The sequence below is a fragment of the Diabrotica undecimpunctata genome, chromosome 1 (assembly GCF_040954645.1).
Source record: "Diabrotica undecimpunctata isolate CICGRU chromosome 1, icDiaUnde3, whole genome shotgun sequence".
NCBI classification, from domain to species: Eukaryota; Metazoa; Arthropoda; class Insecta; order Coleoptera; family Chrysomelidae; genus Diabrotica; species Diabrotica undecimpunctata.
The window spans coordinates 158,692,057-158,716,597 of NC_092803.1; the positions used below are offsets into that span (position 1 = coordinate 158,692,057).

The window sequence follows — 24,541 nt, forward strand, 5'->3', positions numbered from 1 at the left end:
ATTTTGCAAACTGCGGCTCTGAAAAGATTTGTGGTTGTTGTGTTATCTTTCGCTGTTTCTCATGATGTGACCGAGGTTTTGGCTGTTTTTATTGTCGTTAACTCTTTTCCTTTTGATTTTATTATAAAGCCACATTTCGAAAGCCTTAATTTTCTTACAGGTAGAGTCTGTAAGAGTCTACGACTCAACTCCGTACAACAGTATACGATAGATTTGTATCAAGGTAGGTATATGTTTTTACTGTATGTACTTAGTTACATGCTGCCCAACCAAGACCAATTCTTCTCTTTAGTTTATGGGTCTGATTATTCCTGCTAATCATAATTTTATGTCTTAGGTAACACCAATATTGGTGTGATGTTCTGATTGGGTACCAGTATTTATATTTAAACATACATTTTCTGTAGCCACAACGAGTTCCTGTACCATCTCTCTTACCATTCCTAAGTCCTCAGCTATTATGACTATATCATCGGTGAAACCGATATCAGTAAGTTGTTTAGATATTCTCTATCTATTTTTATTTCCTTTGTCAGCCAATCGAAATTCCTAAAAGCATGTTTCAGCACAGTATCAAACAGTTTAGGTGACATTGGGTCTCCTTGTCTAACCCCCGCTCTATTTTTATATTATTATTAGTAGTTTGACAGTGTAGTATTTTACTTAGGCGCTTAAAGCCTGCCTTATGTTAGGGCCTAAAAATTTCCACTTTATGCTTGTCGCTTTTTCTATGACATCTTTTACCTTCGCAACATTCTTATCCATATGGCAATCGCCTTTTCATCCTGGGTTTTCGCTAATTAATCCATGTTCGAGCATTTACCTATTCCGATCAATTAATTCCCTCTAAATGGTTTCATTATATGCATTTTGTGTCTTAATTGTGCCACGTCGACCATTTGTAATCTGTTCTTCTTTGTAGTCAAACTAGCATTGATATAATATATTTTAGCTTTAAATAGTTACGTGATCCAAAAATTAATACAAACCGTTTATTGTAGCTAAACATGGTATGTCCAGAAGATTGCAAACCTTGATACTAGGGTCTCTTCCTAAAAAATAATAATCAGTATATGTGTTCTGAAATACAAAAACAATTTACCATTATCAGGCAAGTAGTAGTGTGGAGTACAGTTACACATTTCTCTTGTAATGTTCATTCTACATTCCACTAAGCAACTACGAAAATTATAAACATTAAAATAAATAAGGTCTTTTTCGTCTGGATACAGACACTGCCTTTGACTAAGTGGTAGTTCTCTAATCTCTTCTGAAGCTTCAGTATATTCTGGTAAAATGCTTACAATGTTTACTCTTCTGGTTGCGATAAGGATATTCATAGCATTCCAGTCGGCATAGTGATAGGGGTTGCTGACTCTGATCTAAAAATATAGTATTAAGAATTTATTAGGAGAAGTGAAGGCAATAAGATTAAAAACTAGGAAAAAAATAAGCAAATACGATAAACAAATATTTGAGTCCACCAGATGCAAAACTTTGTATTTACCGTATAAGTCAAACTGATTTATTTGCAAAAGCTGGTAAATTTTGCAAAATACCTTAGATTTAATAAATGACACTTTTTTGTAATAGATAAATGCTGTATTAGGTAAAATACAATAATTTTTGTCTTAGAAAGTTACTGTGTTTGCTAGTTTTAAATAAATTTAAAATACCGAGTTTTGCAAGTAAACTTTGTAAATATATGTATACAACTAACTTTGCTTATACATGATAATAGTCAATCATTAACGATATTAGTGGTTGGATTAGTCTGTTTTCCAAACCTAGTATATTACGAATAAGGAAGAAAGCATGTGAAAGTAAACTTATAGTCAACAGTTTATTTTTATAAGTACAAAAGCTCTTAAAAACTACGTGTATATATGTGTATTAACTCCTAAGAATCCCAGAATCAAGCAACATGCATCATTCTACGTCAGTAGTTTCATCCAACAATTCCAGATACCTCCGTTTTCTGCTTTGTTTTTACGTTTCCTATAGTATAGAACCATATAAATCGGATACATAGTTTTTCCTTATTGTGGACTTATGTATAATTAATCATATCTTATACTTTTCCGAAAAACTTTTTATCATCGGATTACTTAATTTGTTCAGCGGAATTTCAACACCAATAAAAGCTTTGCAAAAGTCTTCATTAAACTTTGAGTTGAGTTAATTCAGCACTTACTGATAGTTCTTCTATGGGCATCCTGACCTAAATCTGACAACTCATTTCGCATGAGTTAAAACTTAAAGTACATTTTATATATAATTTAATGTAATGGTTTTACCCCTTTGTACTTTATCGTATTTTTTTTAATAGTTTTACTCCCATTGTACCATTTCTCGAGATTCGAATATTGTAACTTCTATTTCAATCTCATTGTATTTTCTAGAAATTTTATAGTTATAAATAATTTAAAATGTGGCGCAGTAAGTGGTGAATATACAAAGTAAAGTTTTTTAAAATTTGGAAAAACCAGTTGTAAATATATAACATAGATAAGTGGTAATGTATAAAGGTGGATTTGTTCCACAAATTAGAATGGCGATCCTACTACCATTTAGAGCGTAATTCTTCTTCTTCTTCAAGTGCCCTGTCCGTTGCGAACGTTGGCTATTAACATGGCAATTCTGATCTTATTTGCGGCGCTTCTGAATAGTTCGACCGATGTGAACCCGAACCACTTCCTCAGATTTTGGAGCCACGAGTGTCTTCTCCTGCCTGGCCCTCGCTTACTGTCTATTTTTCCCTGGACAATCAATTGCAGTAGACGGTACTTATCGTGTCTCAATATGTGTCCTAGATATTCAAGCTTTCTTTGTTTAATTGTATTCACGATTTCTTTCTCCTTTCCGATTCTTTGGATTACCTCTGTGTTGGTGACATGTTCGGTCCAGGATATACGAAGAATGCGTCTTTACACCCACATTTCGAATGCTTCTAGTTTTCTCGTGAGCGTCTCCGTCAGCGTCCAGGCCTCCACACCATACAGTAAGATCAGAAAAATGTAGCATTTAACTAGACGTAGTTTTAGGGGAAGAGACAAATCCCTGCTTATGAGGAGCTTTTTCATATTGCTAAATGCTGCTCTAGCTCGTTCTATTCTCGCCTTAATTCACGCCTAGAGCGTAATAAGTAATGTAATTAATTCCAATTTGAAGTACCATCCACTACCATAAGAAATAAGAACACAAGCATAACACAATTCGTAATTTAGTAATTAACTTTGTTACTATAACTAAGTAAAGATCTAGCCAAAGATTTATCGCAAAGTTACGAACAAAATTGTCACATAACCAAGGATGTTTCCTTGTATTAATTTACTTAATTAATAATCAGCGTTTGTGAAACATGCAGCTTTTAAACTATAAGCTATATAACAATAAATAGGTATACCCAATACGCGAGAGTCTTAAACTCTTAAACCAGAAATGCGTTGAGTTTGTTCGAATAGGTAAAATCGTTTTCATCGTTCTTGGCGTGTGCGTGTAACAACACTTGCAATAAGTTGTTTCATCTGTCTTTCCTTGTCTAAGCTCGATTCGTTTACCTCCTCCAGTGGCGGAGCAAAATGTAGCATGTTAAACGAAATAATAGTTATAAAAGAAAATTATAAATTATTTTTCATTAAATTTCTAATAACGGAATATATGTATAAATTGCGAAGAAGCATTTTTCTAGCTTGCAGTACAATAGGACAGGATATAACGAAAAGTACATTTTAAAATTATTTTGAAATATACTCAAAAAAGTGGTAATTATTTAACCCATTTTAATTAAAAAATGATACAGATTCTTTAAGTTTTAAGCACTGTAGCGAATTCTGAACTGTTACAACGTACTGACCTTGATTAATTAGCTAATCAGTCAGCGTCTTCACTGGAACTGTCTTCATCATTGAAATCTTCCGCCAAATCGATGATAATCCTACTTTCATTTTCATCATATTTGACCATTTTTGCCCAGTCGTCCTGAATTAATTTTTCAGTATGGTTAACACAACTCGCCCACACTGCAGGTGTTGCCTCAGCTAATGCATCGCCCCAAACTTTTTTCACTGTTGTTAATCTGTTTTTATAAAATGTGGGATCCACCTGGTCTCTTAAATTTTCACAAAATGATTTCCAAGGTATAATATATAATATATATATATATATATATATATATATATATATATATATATATATATATATATATATATATATATATATATATAATAGTGTCCATGACGATTTATCTCCTTTCAACGAACATCTAATTTGCTGTAACCTAGGTTTCAATAAATAAATCTTTTTCCCTTTTCGTATTATGGACTTGCTGAACCCTATATTAGAACGATAAAATATTTCTCCCCTTACTGTGGCCATATGATCTTTTTCCTTAGAAAATAAAAATCTTTTCGATGCATTACATTTAAAATGCCACTGGGGAAGTTTTTTAACAACAATGTTACTCGTCCTTCTCTAGTGTTATATTTGCCAGTCTTTACCAAGTTTCAGCATTTTTGAGTATTTTCCAATTATATCTTCATATTATTTTCTGTTTTTACAACCTTCTTCTGTTTTATCTTCCTTTCTGTCATACCGAAAATCATATGTGGATGCAAAAAGGAATGACCAACAATAGAAAACGTAAATTTCACTTCCTTAATGTGACCAGATGCTTCATAAACCAACTAATAGATTATCATAGACATAATCGTGCTATTCTTTGTTCTGTCCACCACATCCAATTGCAAATAGGTGAAATTTTTCGATTTGATTTTTAAAGTTGAATTTTGAGAGTATCATGTACACCAGAGGCAACAGAATTTGAATATTTAGACGTTCATACTCCAGCTACATAGATGATGTCATGGTTCAGTTATAAAAATTTCGTTCTAAGACATGCAGAACAAGTATCTATTAAGAGAGTACCGTATGATATGTTGTAGTGTTCATTACCGTATTTTCGGAAACGTAATAACTTTAAGGAATGTTGTAAATAACGTTGACAGTACATTCTGTAAAGCTTTGTAAAATTTAGAGTACATGGTAAATAAAATCAAGTTGATCGTCCTCCATTATAATGACTCTCTGCATCGTTCAAACGCCCCATAAAGGTTGGGATAGATATTTTTATTGGATTAAATCTACCTTTTATTGTATCTCCTCCTCTTCTTTCTTTTGGCGTTTGACTTTGGGTAACAAACCTTCTTACAACACGCTCGATTCTTCCAAAACTTAAATGAGTTATTCCAAGAAATGCACTCTTGCATACTCTTTAAAGTTCATCCTGTACTGAAGGAACATACAATTTAATTAAAATTCCATGTAGGTTTGTACTTGATCTCTTGGGCTTTTGACTTTCATAAAATTTTAGCAGAAAAATATCTTGTTTTATTTTGTCAGTGGTTATATACATATTATTATGGAATCGCTGAATGTCGCATCTTTAAATCATAATGTCAATTATTTACAATAAACTTGGTGATTTTAGCACTCTAGCAACAACAAACAGTACACCAGTGCACATGTGCGCCTTCATAATGGCGTATGATGGCGTATTTGACATGTGCACATGGGACGTGTCATGTGACTCAAACAATGTAAGCGATTGGGCAATCACACAGTTATCAAACAAGCATAGGCTTACAAATAAAGAGTTTTGCATCTGACTTAAGATTTCTAATGCCGATTTCTTAGCAAATACTTGATTTTTCAGCTAAATTTCTACATTAGCAGTTTGCTATAACATATCGCACACCTAGTTCAATAGTGCCACAAGTGCAAAATACAATAATTTCGAGAAATGAGCAAAACGTTCTGTAGCAAACGAGTTATGCCTTGTAAATAATTTATTTTTAGAATGACTGGCTTCAAAATTATAATTTAGTTAGCAAATTATAAAGTTATTCGCTGGATCTTATTACAATTTATTAAAAATAAAACGTTAATTGTATTTTGATAGTTATGGCGATATTGCATTGTGAAGAAAGTCATGTATAAAACGATACCTAGGAGATACGGTGGTAACATAATAAAAAAATCAACTAGTTCTTACAAAAAATATTTTTTTTATTATTATTACAAGTATGTACAAACATTTTTTTAATTGAAGTTAAATGTGTCGATAGCAATTAATTAAAGCAGTAATTAAATCGAAGCAGTAATTAAATCGAAACGCAACCATTTTCGTAAATTTTTTTAATTACTATTAACCAAGTCCTTATAAAAACAGGTATTATTAAGTTTTTATTGTACAGTTCTAAAAGGTGTTGCTTGGTTATTGCGGATATCGATGGTGGCTTTATTTACGCCCTTGTCGATGCTTTAAAATGGATCTCTTCGAACTCATCGGCATTATAATCTGTTTTATAGAAGAAAGATACAGAATTGCTTTTGACAACTTTAATAACTTGGATATTATTCCAGACTACCTTTTCACCTTTTGTATTCTTTGTAAAATTTCCTCCAATTTTTGAATTGAAATCTTTAAAGTCATAAAAGTCTTCTGTTGACATAACCTTTACATTGTAAGGATTTCCCTCTTTTTTTGCAGACCTTATGATGACAGGCCATTGTGCAGGAACATAAATGGGACCTGTTTTAAGTATATATTTTCTTCTTTTGCCTCTCAAAAGTTGCGTACATGGCGTCCCCTTCATTTTGGGTATGTTCCACTGTTAAAGATTTATGTGTGATTGATTTAATATTAATTTTTGCAATTGCAAAGAGGTATACTATAAATTTATTTTTATTTTGTCCAACACAATTGTCGCTATAAAATATAAAGTCTTTATCATTACAATAAGTTGAAAGGTAATCAAACAGACACGTAGCTATTTCGTTTGAGTCGCGGTTAGTAATAGCCTCGCGCCAAAAGTAACAGTAACCACTCTTTTGTACCATCTGAAAAATTCTAAAGTTAAACAGTTCAGGCGGCTTTTATAGTAGAAGCTTAAAACATCTCCACAAGGTGTAGAAAGGATGCAAATTAAAACAAGCTACCAATACTTGAGAACCATCTTTTGCTCTTGCTACATCTTGTGCTTTTTCTTCTCTACTTCTTATTTTTATTATGGATATGTTTATTATAAATTTGATCAATAATAGCTTGCTGCTCAGCAGAAGAATTTTTATATGATTAACAAACCGCGCACTGATCTTTTTTCGGCTGAAAGAAAGTTATGTTAAACCCAGTTTTGAAAATATGCTCGTAAGTGCATTTTTAAGCCACAGGCCTTCCTTCACTCTCTTCCTGTAGTTTGTAGTAGCGATACTTTTGTGCTAAAGTAAGTGAACCATCTATGTATTCCTTTGTAGTTTGTGCTCTGAGATAATGTGATTCTACCCTTTGGAAAGAATTTATGTGCTCTCTTATTTTATTTTTCACCGGTCCAGTAACGGTTTCTCGTTTCATAAAATTTCTTCTCTTATCCTTTTCAACAGATTCTTTACCAAAATAAAAATCAAATAGTTTTAAATCAAATAGTTTTACACTAAAAACGTGGATACCTCGTGCATAAATAATGGAGAACTGATAAAAGCGTACCACTAACCTATCAATGTTTGCAGTTGTGGCCGTATTGAATTACATCGGTTGTATTGTAGCGGAGTGTATTATCGCCACACCTTCTAGTTATGGCCATATTGCATTTCAAAACCGTACAGTGTAATACCGAAGTATCTTACTTTATACTTATCCAAGACAATATTTTAGTTAAGGCTGTATTGCATTAGATGGGGTATTATATAGGCAACCTTTTTAAAGCCTTAACTCAAAATTAGAATTTTTTGCAGTTGTGGCACTATTGAACTAGATGTACGATATGACAAACAACTGTCAGCTTAAACTCAATTTTTACAATTTTTGCAAAACTCAGAGTTTTGCATCTAGTACACTCATTTATACTTATGTAAAAAATACTATGAAAGATAATATATAAGAAACTAACTAAGAAATCGGATAATTAGGCATTTAAATCTGCAAAAAATATGCACGCAGATATATTAGCCTCTTAAATATGCCTATATATGTAGATATAGCAGAATATAGCAGGAGTACCCTAATACTATTAAAAATACACAAACAAACATTGTTTTAGAAATACACTCCGCCAAAAAAGTATCGCATCATCTATGAAACTGCAAATTTTGTATTAAAAATAATTTAAAAGATGGATTTTTTACTGTTTTTTTCTTGTTTTTGAAGTACGTAAAAAGTATTAAAAGAAAAATGCAGAATGTACGAAAAACAAAGGTTTTATTTAATTTATTTCATAAATTAGAAGTAAGCGCACAAACAGCATTGAATAAAAAAAAATAAAAATCAAAAGTAATGATAATTTAGTAAGACGTATTGCCTCCTATAGCTCTTATAACATCTAGACAACGTTGTGTCATACTTCCAATTAATCTTCTTAGATAATCTTGATCGATATTATCCCATTCTACGGTTAATAACCGTTGCAGGTCCTGAAGATTAGCTGGTGTCACCTTACCAGGTCTCACCCTTCTGTAGAGATGGTTCTAAAAATGTTCTTTTGGATTTAAGTCTAGGCTGTGCGCTGGCCAATTGAAAACTTGTAAATTTACCTCTTGAAGGTACTCAGTAACGATTCTTGTTACGTGTGGGCGTGTATTCTCATGTATTAACACAAAGTCATTACCAATAAATGAGGCGTAGGGAACAACATGCATCTCCAAAATTTCTCTAATGTACCTATCAGCAGTTAGGGATCCCCTATCTAGCTGTACCAATTCGGTTTAACCCCGCCCCAGAGCGAGATATTCCGCCCCAGAGCATAATAGATCCTTCTCCAAAGTTTGTGGCCGGTCTTAGATTGCATTGAAAATCACGCTCGGTATCTCGTCTATAAACTGGTGTTCTTCGATCAGAAGTGTATAAACAAAATCTTGACTTATTCGTAAAGAGTATCTTATTCCAGTCATCGATATTTCAGTTTACGTACTCTCTTGCAAATATTAGACGTGCTATACGGTGTTCCCTTGTAAGTCCTGTTACAGCTCGTCCTTCATAAAAAACGCAAACTGTATACTTTTTACAAAAGTAAAATAAATAGTGATAATATAAAAACCAGACAAAATAGCAATTATCATTTTTTTTTCTTAAACAGTAAGTTGTATTTACAAATTTCTTTTTAATATTTGTTCTAGCCCTAATATTCTTAAGGACCAGAAAGAAATAATTTAAATTAACCAAATGCTGTCAGAAATATTCGTAATTTTATAAGTGATGCGATAATTTTTTGGCAGAGTATATATTAGTAACATAATAAATACATATACCTGTTTAAAAATCAAAATAATAAAAACTGTACCAAAAATTAAACTAAAAGTAAACTAAAATCTAAAAAAGGGGTTAATAAGTTTCGGTTAGATTTAGTTGCCTTGTGATGCATTAAATGTTCAAATTCAAATTTCCTGCTGTTATACAAAATAGTACAATAATAATTATTTATATTTAGAAAATATTCTTTCAACATCACAAGATACAATTGGCGCATATTGTAATATATTGTTCACTATTTAAAACAAAATGTTTTTCAAAGCTTGGTAACCTATTTTTAAAACACAGTTTTTCAACAGTAATGTTATTTTCTTGGTGGCTTAAAGTCATTATTATTGCCTATAAGGTTTTAACGCTTTTTGTTAAATTTGTCTTTTCTTTCAAATAATTGTTTTGGCAAACAGTTTAAATTATCTTTATTAAAATTTAAATTTTCACGCAAATTATTATGGCAAAATGTCTTTTGGATTTTTGTATACAGTGAGCGTCTTAAGAGTTAAATTTGTTCAGTATGGTTTTTAATAAATCCTCATTTTCAGCACAGTACATATCAGCAATTATTTAAGTACCCCATCTACTGGCTCTAGAGATAATGGAACCTTTCCCGCTATACACTGGTCGTCCACTTTACAAATACCTTTTTCATTGATGAATTTAATAATTTCACTTGTGGACATAAATCTTTAACTTATTCTGCAAGACGGCGAAGACCATAAGCGAATCAAGTAACATGCATCATTCTACGTCAGTAATTTCATCCAACAATTCCAGATACCTCCGTTTTCTGCTTTGTTTTTACGTTTCCTATAGTATAGAACCATATAAATCGTAAACATAGTTTTTTCTTATTGTGGACTTATGTATAATTAATTATATCTTATACTTTTCCGAAAAACTTTTTATCATCGGATTACTTAATTTGTTCAGCGGAATTTCAACACCAATAAAAGCTTTGCAAAAGTCTTCATTAAACTTTGGTCCTTATGAAAGCCATGTAGTTATTAAAATATGTTGTTATTAATAAGATTGTTTATCCTTTAAATGTTTATAATTTACAGTTTCTAAATTTGTGTCGCTTAGAACTTTCTGCTGGCACTTACAATAATTTTACAATATTTGCATCCATCCCTACTAAAATCTGGAAAATATTTCACAAATTGAGTTAATTCGGCACTTACTGATAGTTGTTCTATGGCAATGATGGGCATCCTGACCTAAATCTGACGACTCATTTCGCATGAGGTAAAACTTAAAGTACATTTTATATATAATTTAATGTAATGGTTTTACCCCTTTGTACTTTATCGTATTTTTTTAATAGTTTTACTCCCATTGTACCATTTCTCGAGATTCGAATATTGTAACTTCTATTGCAATCTCATTGTATTTTCTAGAAATTTGATAGTTACAAATAATTTAAAATGTGGCGCAGTAAGTGGTGAATATACAGAGTACAGTTTTTTAAAATTTGGAAAAACCAGTTGTAAATATATAAAATAGATAAGTGGTAATGTATAAAGGTGGCTATAAAGATGGTTGGATATTCTTAGATTTGAGTTAACCACATAAATATTATGTTAAAAACCGAATAATTTGTTATTGTATTTTTTACAGTAAACTTAAGTAAACATTTTGTATATTCTAAAATAATATTCAACAGTTTTTTTTTGAAATTTTATATAACAGAACTGGTGAAAATAAACAGAGGATTTGTTCCACAAATAAGAATTCCAATTTGAAGTACCACCCACTACCATGAGAAATAAGAACACAAGCATAACACAATTCGTAATTTAGTAATTAACTTTGTTACTATAACTAAGTAAAGATCTAGCCAAAGTTTTATCGCAAAGTTATGAATAAAATTGTCACATAAGGATGTTTTCTTTAGTATTAATATACTTAATTAATAATCAGCGTTTGTGAAACATGTAGCTTTTAAACTATAAGCTATATAACAATAAATAGGTATACCCAATACGCGAGAGTCTTAAACTCTTAAACCAGAAATGCGTCGAGTTTGTTCGAATAGGTATAATCGTTTTCATCGTTCTTGGCGTGTGCGTGTAACAACACTTGAAATAAGTTGTTTCATCTGTCTTTCCTTGTCTAAGCTCGATTCGTTTACCTCCTTCAGTGGCGGAGCAAAATGTAGCATGATAAACGAAATAATAGTTATAAATGAAAATTATAAATTATTTTTCATTAAATTTCTAATAACGGAATATATGTATAAATTGCGAAGAAGTATTTTTCTAGCTTGCAGTACAATAGGACAGGATATAACGAAAAGTACAATTTAAAATTATTTTGAAATATACCCAAAAAAGTGTTAATTATTTAACCCATTTTAATTAAAAAATGATACAGATTTTTTAAGTTTTAAGCACTGTAGCGAATTCTGAACTGTTACAACGTACTGACCTTGATTAATTAGCTAATCAGTCAGCGTCTTCACTGGAACTGTCTTCATCATTGAAATCTTCCGCCAAATCGATGATAATCCTACTTTCATTTTCATCATATGTGACCATTTTTGCCCAGTCGTCCTAAATTAATTTTTCAGTATGGTTAACACAACTCGCCCACACGGCAGGTGTTGCCTCAGCTAATGCATCGCCCCAAACTTTTTTCACTGTTTCATCTCCACGTCCATGTTCTTCAATATGAGGATCATAGTATTGTTTAGAAATGCCCCAGACCAACTCAATCGGATTATATTGACAGTGATATGAAGGCAATCTCAAAACCTGATGCCCATGTTCTTGGAGTAGCTTGTCTATAACGTACCTGGTATTTTGTGGTTTATTCTGGCGACAAAGACTCAATAGCTCTGTCTTGCCCGAATCATCGTCAAAAATTATTTTTTTCGCTCGTAACCATTCTGGTAAGTCCGATTTTTTCCAACTGGCATTCGGTAACTTTTCTATTAAAGAGCTATGGTATGAGGCATTATCCATAATAATTAGAGATGGTTCCTCCAACATTGGTATCAGCTTTTCAGAGACCCAGTTTTTAAAAGACTTTTTCCATAGAATCATGATAGTCTGCACTCTTCGATTTCGTAGAAAACAGTAATCCAGCATCTTTAACAAATCCTTGCCTACTTCCGGCATGTAAAACAACAAAGCGTTTACCTGTATGTTTGTGTCCTTTTCTAATGCTTTTCACACAATCATCTTGCCAAGTACGTTTATATGCCCCTTTTAGGAATATCCATGTTTCATCTAAAAAAACGAACTGAAGTGGGCTTGGACTTAAAAAATTTCTCATATAATGCTTCAAAAAATACAGTTGTTTGGAGACAATACATGGTTTCTCACATAGCACTCGTCTACTATTTTCTAGTTTGTATGAAAACCCACAATTTTTCATAAGACGCCACAAACTTGTATCAGAATCGTTATAGATATATTGTTTCTTAATTGTGTATTTAGAACTTTAATTGTAACGTGCCCTCCTTTTGCTTTCATGCCATACAGTACATTTCTAATCTCTCGTTTTATAGTATCGCTGACATCATTAGTCTTTTTTTTGTACATTACGTGACTCTCCTGGTGTAGTAAGAGCTGCCCCTGTCTTGTATTCACTCTTTATTCTTGTCTGAAGACTGTGCGAAGACTGATTTTCAAAGCGTCCGCTACTCGTTCACGTAGCGATGATAACGAAAGCAAAGGTCCGTTGTTTTCTTTTTCTTTTTTAAAATACTCCAATAAATAAACTACACATTGTCGCATTTCTCCTGTTATCGTTTTTCCCGGCATTTTTTTTATTAAATAGAACAATTAGTTATTCACAACAAAAAAGAATAAGTTAAACTGTTCGGAACAAATTCCAACAATGACTGACTAAAATCGACTAAAACAATATAGAATATCAATGGTAATTGCTACAATTATAAACCTATTAGCCAGCTCATTCAAGAACAATGCCACAAGTCATTATTGCAATGGGTATCGGAAGAGAGAGAGTTAATTTATAATAAACTGGAATTTTTAAGGTCTCGAGAGTATTATTTTATATAATGGAATTCCACACAGTAAGAACTCAAACTATTAATTAATTAAAAACTGTTTACTTATAAAAACTAGTTCATCAGCTACTTCAAACCTGCACAGATCAGGGTAACATGTTAAAAAAAAACACGTCACTGCCAGCTATCTGTATTCGTAAAGAGGCCGAACTTATCACCGACACCGTATCGGCCAAACGCATCGGTGTTATTGCTATAATACTGGGAGACGTGAGTGGTCTCTTCATTCCCTTCTCATCGCACTTTACTATGGCAAACATGACTCGCACAATTGAATTACGCATATGTGTATCAGAGAGAGACGAATATTAAAAATTCCGTAGTAGCTTATTTCAGGCACACGCCAAGAACGATGAAAACGAGTATACTAATTTTAACACTGACTTATATCCTTATATGCGAGAGTTGAAAACTCTAACCAAGACGCGACCAGTTAAGCTGGGATACAATATGACACTGATTACGTGACTACTTTCAAATTATCACTGCCTCAGGGCAAATTTATTCGACATTTCTATTTAGGTAGCTAAAATCCCCTTTTAAATGATCGCTAAATTTTCTAGGTACCTGTTTTCAATGGGTAAAAACAGCATTTGAATGCTTTATACCAGTGATATCTTTGGAATTTATCCGGAGAAAGTTACCTTGGCAGATTTTAAGAAATTAGAAATTGTTTGCTACCAGTGGCGTAGAAACACTTTGATATTTGATATTTTCTTACAGAAATTTATTCAGGAACCGTTTCAGAAACTGAAATCCACTAAAATATCCACACGATGTCGTGATATCATTTTTTTTTAATTTATTTTGGGTATACTTACCCTATGTCCAACCGAAGGAACATAGGCTGCATAATAATCATCAACCTCGTTGTTTATAAGAGCTATTAAACCAGTTTGGTAGCCACAAGTTGATTGTCTCTGAGGCGTTGCAGGATATTTGTGTGCTGTCCGTCTGAAAATATAGGTATTTATGATAGCTTAAAAATATAACAATACTTAGCAAGTAAATATTCTTAATTTAAATAAACATTACTGTTTATTGACCATAACGAATACTGTATAACATAAGTTTTTGTCATTTTTCATTTCTGTCAACTTTTTGTATTCTGAACGAGGCAATCAGTGGCAATTATGATGGACGATGCAATGTTTTGCCTAATCAAAATTTACTTGTTTCGAGTCGAACTTTATAATTGTACATTCTTCTACTGTTGGCTTAATGACAGACACTCACGGGCGGATATCACATAATGATTCAACCGGCCGTGATACTGCGATCAAGCTGGCAAGGGGAAACCACCTGATTATACTCCCGTGACTACACCATCATGAATGTAATGAATCAGTTAGATATGCTCAGCTATCCAATTAGAGATCGGCGCTCAGTTGGTTCCAGGCCACTAGTGTCAAATACGCTACTGGGCATGAGTTTGTGAGCAACCAGGCAACACATGCGAAATTAACCCTAGGAAGAAAATCAGATTTTCAGTTAAGAAAAGCAATGAGAATAGCAATCTGGAATGTTCGAGGATTATTGCAACAAGGAAAACTGCATATACTACAACGAGAAGTCGAAAGAGAGGATATAGATATATGCGGACTTTCGTAGACCCATTGAAAAGGACAAGGACACTTCCGAACGGCAGATCATGTTGTATATATATCGAGAGCAAATAATACAAGAAGAAATGGTGTTGCAATTATGGTGACTAAAAAAATTTCACAATACGTGTATGATTACCAACCGATAAATGATAGACTTATAAAAAGAACTTTACTAGCCTCATCAAACAAAATGCACATTCTTCAGGTCTATATGCCAACCTCAGACGCATTAGTCAATAAAGTGGAAGACGTATACTCCGTTATTAAATACAATAAGAAATATTTCATCTAAAGAACCATTCATAATCATGGGCGATTTTAACGCTAAGGTAGGATAAACAAGAATGATAACATCCAAAATATAGGAAACTATAGATTAGGTATTAGAAACAGCCGAGGCGAACGTTTAATAGATTTTGCAACCGAAAACAGTTTGGCCATTGTAAACAAAATGTTCAAACATCATGCCCGTCGTTTATCGACGTGGATTAGCCCAAATAGAGAATACAAGAAACAAATCGACTACATATTGATTAAAAACAGATGGAAGACATGTTTTACAAACGTAAAAACTAGACCAAGAGCTGAATGTGCATCCGATCATAAATTGTTATGGGTTTTCTTCAAGATGAAGCTAAAAGAAAACAATGCCGCACCAAAATCAAAACAGGCTGGAGATTTCAAATCCGAAAACATTTAGAGATGCATTAAAGGAACCTAGTATGTTGAACACGCAAGACAACCCAGAAGAAATGTGGAAAGGTTTCAGAAATGCTATAAAAACCTCTGTTAAAAAACCAGAACCAAAAAAATGATCATCAAGAGAAAACACTGGATGACAGACAGAACGTTGCTACTTCTCGAAGAGCGAAGTAAAATCAAATTTCTCATATATCAATACGACAGAAACAAAGACGAATTAGCAAGGTTAAATAAAAAAATTAAAAGAGTATGTAGGGATGATAAAAATAAACATATCAAAAAGGATGTGAAGAACTAGAGAGACATGCAAACTGTCCGAAAGTCCGATACCTATCCAGGGAATTTAAACCAATTACACAAACAATAATGGATCAAAACCAACATATTATAAATGACGAGAAAGAGATTGCGGAGGTATGGAGAAAATATTGTCAAAGTCTATATGCAGATGATCCCCAGAATGCAAATCACGTCGAGCTCACTGCAGAGAGAGAACCAAACATTCTAAAGTCAGAGGTAGAAAAAGCAATCAAAAACTTAAAAAATACAAAATCTTTTGGCGCAGACCAGATCACCGCAGAAGTTTTAAAAGAGACTGGAGATGTTGGAGTAAATGTTATGCATATGATCTGCAAAAAGATTTGGGAAACTGGAGAGTGGCCCAACGACTGGACAACATCCACTTTCATTCCTATATTCAAAAAAGGAACTCCGCTAGATTGCAGCAACTACAGAACGGTAACCCTATTATCCCATAATGCAAGGTTCTACTGCATGTAATACATGAAAGACTAAAAGCTTTTGTATTGCCTCAGATATCAGAAGAACAAGCGGGATTTGTCCCAGGAAAAGGCACAAGAGAACACATCCTTAATATCAGACAGCTAATCGAAAAAAACTCGTGAATTCAATACTCCTATGCCTATGTGCTTTTGTGGATTACACAAAGGCCTTCGATAAAGTCAAATGGCAGCAGCTATAGTCCATACTAGCGGAAATGGGAACACCCCACCACTTAATTCAACTAATTAGAAGTGTACATAAAAATAATAAGTGCACAGTAAAAATACACAACACCCATTCCGATCATTTCAGAACAGAGGCAGGTGTCAGGTATGGATACATAATCTCACCAACTCTGTTTAATATCTACAAATTAAAAAGAAATAAAGATATAATAAGATGTCTGGAGGAGAAAAGCATATGGACTAAAGCTAAGTAGGAGTAAGACAAATATCATAATAGTAGACAGAGCTTGGAATAATCTTCAACACATTAAAGAAATTGGGGACTTTGAAGTAATAAATAGTTTCATATACCTGGGGTCCCTAATAACAAATGACGGAGGGTGTGACAGAGAGATACGTAGAAGGTTGACTATTGCTAGAACAACTATGATGAAACTGGTAACAATTTGAAAAAATTCTAGCATAACAATACACACGAAGCTAAGGCTAGTAAGGGCACTCATTTTCCCATAGCTACATATGCATCCGAAAAGTGAACCTTAAAGAAAGCGGATAAAAATAAACTAGACGCTTTTGAAATGTGGGTATACCGCCGCATGTTAAGAATATCCTGAATTGATCATCACACTAACGTATAGATATTAGAACAACTTAAAGTAAAGATACAACAAAAATATTTCCAGAATTTTAGACATATTGCTAGAAGAACAGGTACGATGGAAAAACTGATAGTCGAGGTTAGAGTTGAAGGAAAGAGACCTAGGGTAAGATATGTAAGACGTTGGGTAGATCAAACAAAAATATTGATTAACCAAGGGTTACATGAAGTCAAACAACTAGCCCAGGCCATGAACGATACAGTCAAAAAACTGTAAAGGCCTGATGGTGTCACCATATCCCAAAAGAGATTAGGACTGAGGAGGAGGAGAAGGAGGATACCATTATATTGAATAACTGTTTTACTTACTCATAAATTGAAGTATTCTTGAACACATATGAATTGAATGTACAACAGAATCCTTCCGATGTTTTCGTCGGTTGAAATAGGTGGGAACATTTCACAGGTAGTCCCTTCCACAAACATTTCATAAACATCATCTCACAACTGGGAGATAACTTTCTTAAAACTTCTTCGGGTGTAATTTTTTTCTTATCGAATATCTTCTGGAGACGAGTGTATCGCTGCATTTCTTCGTCTGTCGGTGATTTATATTTTATAAAGAAATACATGTATCTTAAGTCTTCCATTAGTTCTGAAATATTAGTTTTGGTTCTAAAAGAAAGGTAAAATTTTTAATAAGTTTTATTAACATCAATTTGACTTTCTTTGTTCAGAAGTTTTCTAAGGATAGTTTTTTTTTTTAAATTTATGCTTTTCTTAGTCTAAACACTTCACATATAAAGTTTGTATCATTTTTGCTGTTTTTTAGAAACTGTATTACCGAAGATTTCATGTAAAACAGTTATAAAACATTAAAAGTATAAAGATACTAAACGATACGTTATTGATACTTAAAAGAGGTTTATTCTAGATTAAGTAAAAAATACTTCATCTTTACGAACGCTGATCTTGTTTTCCCTATGCGTTATTTTATTTCAGTAGAGTGATCTTATTGAATGTTTATGTTAGTAGTACCAAGATATGTGTACCCTGTCAATTGGCTGTTGGTTTACCAAAAGTTGTGTATTTAATATTTCGCGCTTACTACCTACCATGTACCTTGTTTTGTTCGTTTTGGGATCTAGCCCATACTCTCAACCTATATCTGATATGCGCGACATTATTGCTTATAAATCGTCTAGGTTATCTGCAAAAACTACTGCGTCGTCAGCATATCTAATGTTATTTAGACGCACTCCGTTAACTAAGACGCCTTCCTGTAGTTGTCCCAGTGCGTGCTCGAAGATACGCTCCGAGTACATGTTAAATAGCACTGGGGATAGAATGCATCCTTGTCTCACTCCTCTATCTATGGAGATTGTCTCTGTCAACTATTCATCCACTTTAATGTTGGCAGTGTTTGGTTGTAATATAAATTATATATAATTCGCAAGTCTCTATCATCCAAGCCCGCTTCTTTTAAGATGGATATGAGGTTGTCATGGTTTACTTTATGAAATTCCTTTTTGTAATCGAAATAACATATACATATATATATATATATATGATGTATATATATATATGATGTATATATATATATGATGTATATATATATATATATATATATATATATATATATATATACATCACAGTTGACATCCCTGCACCTGGATAAGCACTTGTATCTCGAATTGAGCTTCTCGGATGCCTAAGGTATCGCGGAATCCAAATTGTGTCCATGACACTTGTTCTTCTTCTTCTTCTCATTGCGCTGTCTCCTTTCGAAGGTTGGCGATCCAAATGGCAATTGTAGTTTTGGAAACTGCTGCGCGAAAGATCTCTGCGGATGAGCGGTCGAACCATCTCCTCAGGTCTTTCAGCCACGAGTTCTGGCGTCTTCCTACTGATCTTTTGCCCTGTACTTTTCCTTTCAGTATAACTTGAAGTAATTCATATCTTTCGCCTCTCAGCACATGACCCAAGTATTGCATTTTCCTCTCTTTGATTATCCTTAGTAATTCTTTTTGTTTACACATGCGACGAAGTACCTCAACATTAGTAACTCTTTGTACCCATGGAATCCTTAACATTTGTCTGTATATATACATCTCAAAGGCATCTATTCTTTTTTCTATTTCAGAGTCCATTATCCAACTTTCTCAGCCATACAGTAAGACAGAAAAAACGTAACATCTGATCATTCGGATTCTAAGCTGTAGACTAAGGTCTGATCTCGTAAAAAATGTTTTAATGCTCATGAATGTTTTCCTTGCTTGTTCGATTCTTAATAGGATTTCTTTTTTTGGATTACACTGACTATTGATATTTGTTCCCAAATATTTTATGGAATTTACCTGTTCTATTATTTGACCCTTGGCATACACCTGTACGTTTATTGGTGTCTTTGAAAATACTTAAGTTTTAGTTTTGGAAACGTTTAGATGTAAACCGAACATTTTGCTGTGGTGAACTACCGCATTTATTATATTTTGTAGTTCTTGTGCGTTGCTTGCTATTAAGACGGTATCATCAGCATATCTGATGTTGTCTATGCTGATTTCGTTAATCTTAATTCCGCCCTGGACCTCGTCTAATGCTTCTCTGAATATAGACTCCGAATACAAATTAAAGAGTAGCGGTGATAAGACGCAACCCTATCTAACTCCTCGTCGGATTTGTATGTCTTCGGATGTTGTGTGCTCTATTTCAATTGTTGCCGTTTGGTGCCAGTATAGTTCTGAGATAATTCGCAAGTCTTGTTCGTCAACTCCAGTTGTTCTCAGAATTTCGATCATCTTTTGATGGTTAACGCAATCAAATGCTTTTCGATAGTCAATAAAACATGCATATACATCCACATTCATGTCTCTGCATCGTTGCGTTAACACATTTAAAGCAAAAAGAGCCTCTCGTGTTCCCAATCCGTTTCGAAATCCGAATTGAGTGTCACTCATCTGGAACTCGCACTTCTTGTAAATTCGTGTATGGATAATTCTGAGAAAAGTTTTAAGGACATGAGACATCAAGCTTAATATTCGATAATCATCGCATTGTGAGGAATTCGATTTTTTTGGTAATGCTACGAATGTTGATTTTAGCCAGTTTGTTGGTATTTTACCTGTGTCATATATCTTATTGAATAGTGCTGTTATTAAATCTAGGCTTTTACTTTCGTTATCTGCCATTAGTTTAAGTATTTCGACATTGATATTGTCTGGACCGGTGGCTTATCCATCTTTCTGAGATTTTACTGCATGAATCACTTCTTTTTTGGTTATTTCTGGGCCTTTTTCATTTATTCGATTATCTGTGGATGGTGGAGAACAAGGTCTATCGTCGTCAAAAAGAGTTTGTATGTATTCTTTCCATCTCTCTAGTTTGTCTTCTGTACCCATAATTATTTCGCTATTATCATTTTTTAATATTGTTGCTTGTCTCTTTTTGTGTCTACCTGTCATTTCTTTTACTTTTTTATGAATATTAAAGGTGTCGTATTTTTTCTGAAGTTGTTCGATTTCTAGGCATTTTGTTGACATCCAGTTTTCTTTCGCCTCCCTGCACTTTTTTCTAATGATTTTGTTGATTCGCTTGTATTCTATTGGGCTTGTTTTATGTTTTCGTCTTACGTCCATGAGGTCCATGATCTCTTGCGTTATCCATTCTTGTTTTTTGTTGTGTTTTATGAACCCGATGTCTTCTTCTTGTATCTTTGTTATTTTTGTTTTTAGAGCAGTCCATGTTACTTCAATGTCTGTCTGTACCAAGTTTTCGATCGTTTTTATCTCTTCCTCAAGCTTGATACTTATTTCTTTTTTCTGTTCAGGGTTCTTCAGTTGTGAGATGTCTATTTTTCTTGTCACTGTTTTCTTTTTGATTTTGAGAAATCTTTTTAATCTAAAATCCATTATAACTGGATTTTGATCGCTATGTATATCAGCTCCAGGGTATGTTTTCGTAGATTGTATGTATTTCTTAAAGGTGTTATTGAGCAAAATGAAGTCAATTTGATTTCTAACAATTCTGTCTTTTCTGTCTGCAGGTGATTTCCATGTGTATAGCCTTCTAGGATGTTGTTTGAAGAAGGTATTGGCAATTAACAGATTGTTTTCTACGCAGAATTGTACAAGTCTATCTCCTCTATTATTTCTGGTACCTAGACCGTATGCTCCTATGTGGTCTCCTTCAGCACCACGACCAATTTTAGCGTTAAAGTCACCCATGATCATCGTTATCTCACCTCTTTTTGTCAGTCTCATTATTTCATCTATGTTGTTATAAAATTTTTCGATTTCTTCGTCTGACTTGTCACTTGTTGGAGCATAGACCTGAATAATATTTAGTTTTCTGTGAGTTGTTTGTAATTTCAACATTGCTACTCTATCATTTAGAGGGATGAAGTCTATGACTGATTGAGCAATTTTGTTCGACACTAATATAGCAGTTCCATATTGATGTTCTGGGTCGGTTCCACCTGAATAGTATATGTATCCATGTTTTGTTTTTTTGTATTCCTGATCCAGGCCATCTTACTTTACTTATCCCCAAGATGTCTATTTTCAGTCTTACCATCTCGGCTTCAGTGTTTGGCAGTTTCCCGGACATAAATAAGCTGCGTACGTTCCAGGTGGCAATGCGTACTATTCGGTCGTATATTTGTATTCTCTATGCACTTTCTTGGGTAGTTGACGGGGGGATTCTTCGCACCCTCTCCCCATTTAAGGGGTGCCCCGGACTGAGGGCCATTTTTAGGTTGGCTCCAACTAATCAGTCTTGATGGATCCCCAAGATTCCCATGATGGATAAACTAGCTGTAAGTCAAAAAGTTTAATGTTGTAAATACATATATCTTTATCGTTTTATTTTTAATAATTTTGTAATATTTTTTTTATCAAAACCGTAAAAAATGATTTTACTATATTTGTATTTAAGATGCTAGATACGACATCCATAATGTTAAACCACAGAATATAAAGAAATTTTCATTGCTGGATTGTCTATTATTAATCATTTTAAAATACATAAAAGGGTTATTTATGAAAAGAATAAAATCGTCGATCGGGCAAGTAAATCAGGCTGACAAAACGTATTCACTTCACTGTGATCTAGTGGATCGATAGTTCAAACACTGACCAGAAAAGAAAAAGAATAACGTAATATAACTTCTTCTTTAAAATACAAAATGTTACTGGTTATTAATTAATAAATTGTAAGCCAATGAAAACAAAAAAAAAATACAAAAAAACTAAAAGGGAAGAGATAAAAATTGCCTAAAACTGTTGATTTGCCAGATTATTCAGCAATACGTATTGCTTATTGTCAGTAATAAACTGACAGATACAAAAAATAGGGAATCGTCAGTATGTTAAAGCTACAAAAATTCAACACTCTCTACATTATATCCAACAGCTTAAAGTGGATTGGGTAAGAATTAACAATAACAAACCTAAAGTATTTGCCGATTATTTTATGAATTGGAATCATCAGTTTCATCAACAAAAAAATCTTTTCATATGCATCAAGCATTCTCATTACTATTACGGTAGCGTTGCTACACCTCTAATAGAAAATACTAGCCAATTCAAGTACGAACGTATCCGGTGGTCAATGACTTGAGTCTAACCAGTCCAAAGATTTGATTGGTTTTCAACAGAGGCGTTGGGAGATTTCTGGAAGCACAGGCGTACCATATATAAGTGAGATTACAATTTTAGAGATTTAGTTGATATTATAATCTTGTATCATTAAGTTAATAAAGTTAATTAATTGTGATTTTAGTGTTAGTGTTAAAAGACTGTAAATAAAATACAATAAAGTTTACAATACTTACAACTTATTAGCTGTTAATACAGCTCTCTTCTTGCTAATTTTGTTATTGTCACAAACTGTGATAGATGGAAACTCAAAATTGTATATCGCATAATTATTTGTTTGAGTTAGATGTATTAATGGATTGGTTTCAGTAGAGCTCCATGAATTTAAAATTAATATAATAGTTATTACCATAAAGAGAGCACACGTTATAAACCAAAATATTCTAAAATATTATTATAAATATTATAAAATAATACTGCAAATTAGGTCATCTTTCTAGATATTTATATTATGAGCGAAGATTAAAGTTAATAAGAATTTAGAGGAAACATTTATAAAGTTCTAATTTTTTTGTATAAGATACTTCGAAAAAACACCATGGGACAATTGGATCCCAATAGGTATATAATTCTCATGAACAAATGACGAATAAAAAAAATTATATTTGAATATATTGTTGTGTCACCCCTGATTATGTTCCTGTGTTTTAGCGGGTCTTGAATTCTCATTTATCGGGAAGCTCTCGAAGCATAAAGTTTCAGAACATGTAGTTGTCCTCATATAAGCCTTCAGAGGTGGCCTGTTATCCTTAGTATTGGTGAACTGTTTTGTAAGCAATATCGATGTGAATTGAAGACATGAGTTGATAAAGGTGCTATGTCCATTTTTTTTTTCAAAAAATGACTTATTTGTATATTTGGTTACCTAAAGTCGTAATACAACCCCTGAATAACTCAAGATTCTTAAATTGTTAATAATAAGGATTATTTTAATTGATAAAGGTACTATGTCCTATGACTAAATACCCTTTTTTATTAGATAAAGGTGATATGTCCATATTTAAGGACATAGCACCTTTATCCACTAGATAGTGGGAAAGTTTTATTTACATGATAGGTGCCATGTGACATTTTAAGGTTATGTTTGTTGTTTATCACATCTTTCAACATGGGTTCGAGAAGTAAAAGAATGTTAGAATTAGTAAAAAACAAGAAAATATGTGTTTCAAATAAAGGTAAGTCCGAATAGAGAATTTTTTTGTAGATAGAAACTGTATTTTGTACTTCTCTAGAGGTCAATACCAATGCGGTGATTTTGGAGCAGCCAAGCACTAGTGGACTTCAAAAGAAGGTCAACTCTAAAGCAGGTAAGCATATTAAAAAAAATTTTACTACCTTTATTAATTAATCATCTCTTTTTAATAACAATTTACCCCCTCTGCAATTCAATTTTTTATTTAAAAAAATATAGATATAATATACATTACTTGAGTTATTATTACACACATACCTACCTATGTACATAAATTAAATTTTTAGACTATATGGATAATTGTACTGATGAAAGTGTTACATCAGGCAGCGAATATTCCCCTTCCAGTGAAGAAGATTCAGAAGAGAATTCTGATAACTCAAATATTTCTTATTCGACGAGTCTTATAAACAAATATCCGGATGTTGATAGAGTCAAACGTAAAATGTTTTCTGATAACCAAGAAATTAAAAAGGTAAAGCTAAA

At 33.0% G+C, this 24,541-nt stretch overlaps 1 protein-coding gene across 1 annotated transcript; it reads right to left on the reverse strand.

The window, feature by feature from the left end:
- Positions 1 to 978: 978 nt before the first annotated feature.
- Positions 979 to 23,861, reverse strand: LOC140436079 (pickpocket protein 28-like). Its single transcript, XM_072524789.1, has 5 exons — positions 23,830 to 23,861; positions 17,579 to 17,884; positions 14,156 to 14,288; positions 1,103 to 1,382; positions 979 to 1,052 (listed from the first exon to the last, which is right to left on the reverse strand). Exons 1-5 carry the CDS (start codon positions 23,859 to 23,861, stop codon positions 979 to 981), a joined length of 825 nt encoding a protein of 274 aa, XP_072380890.1.
- Between the last annotated feature and the right edge of the window lie 680 nt (positions 23,862 to 24,541).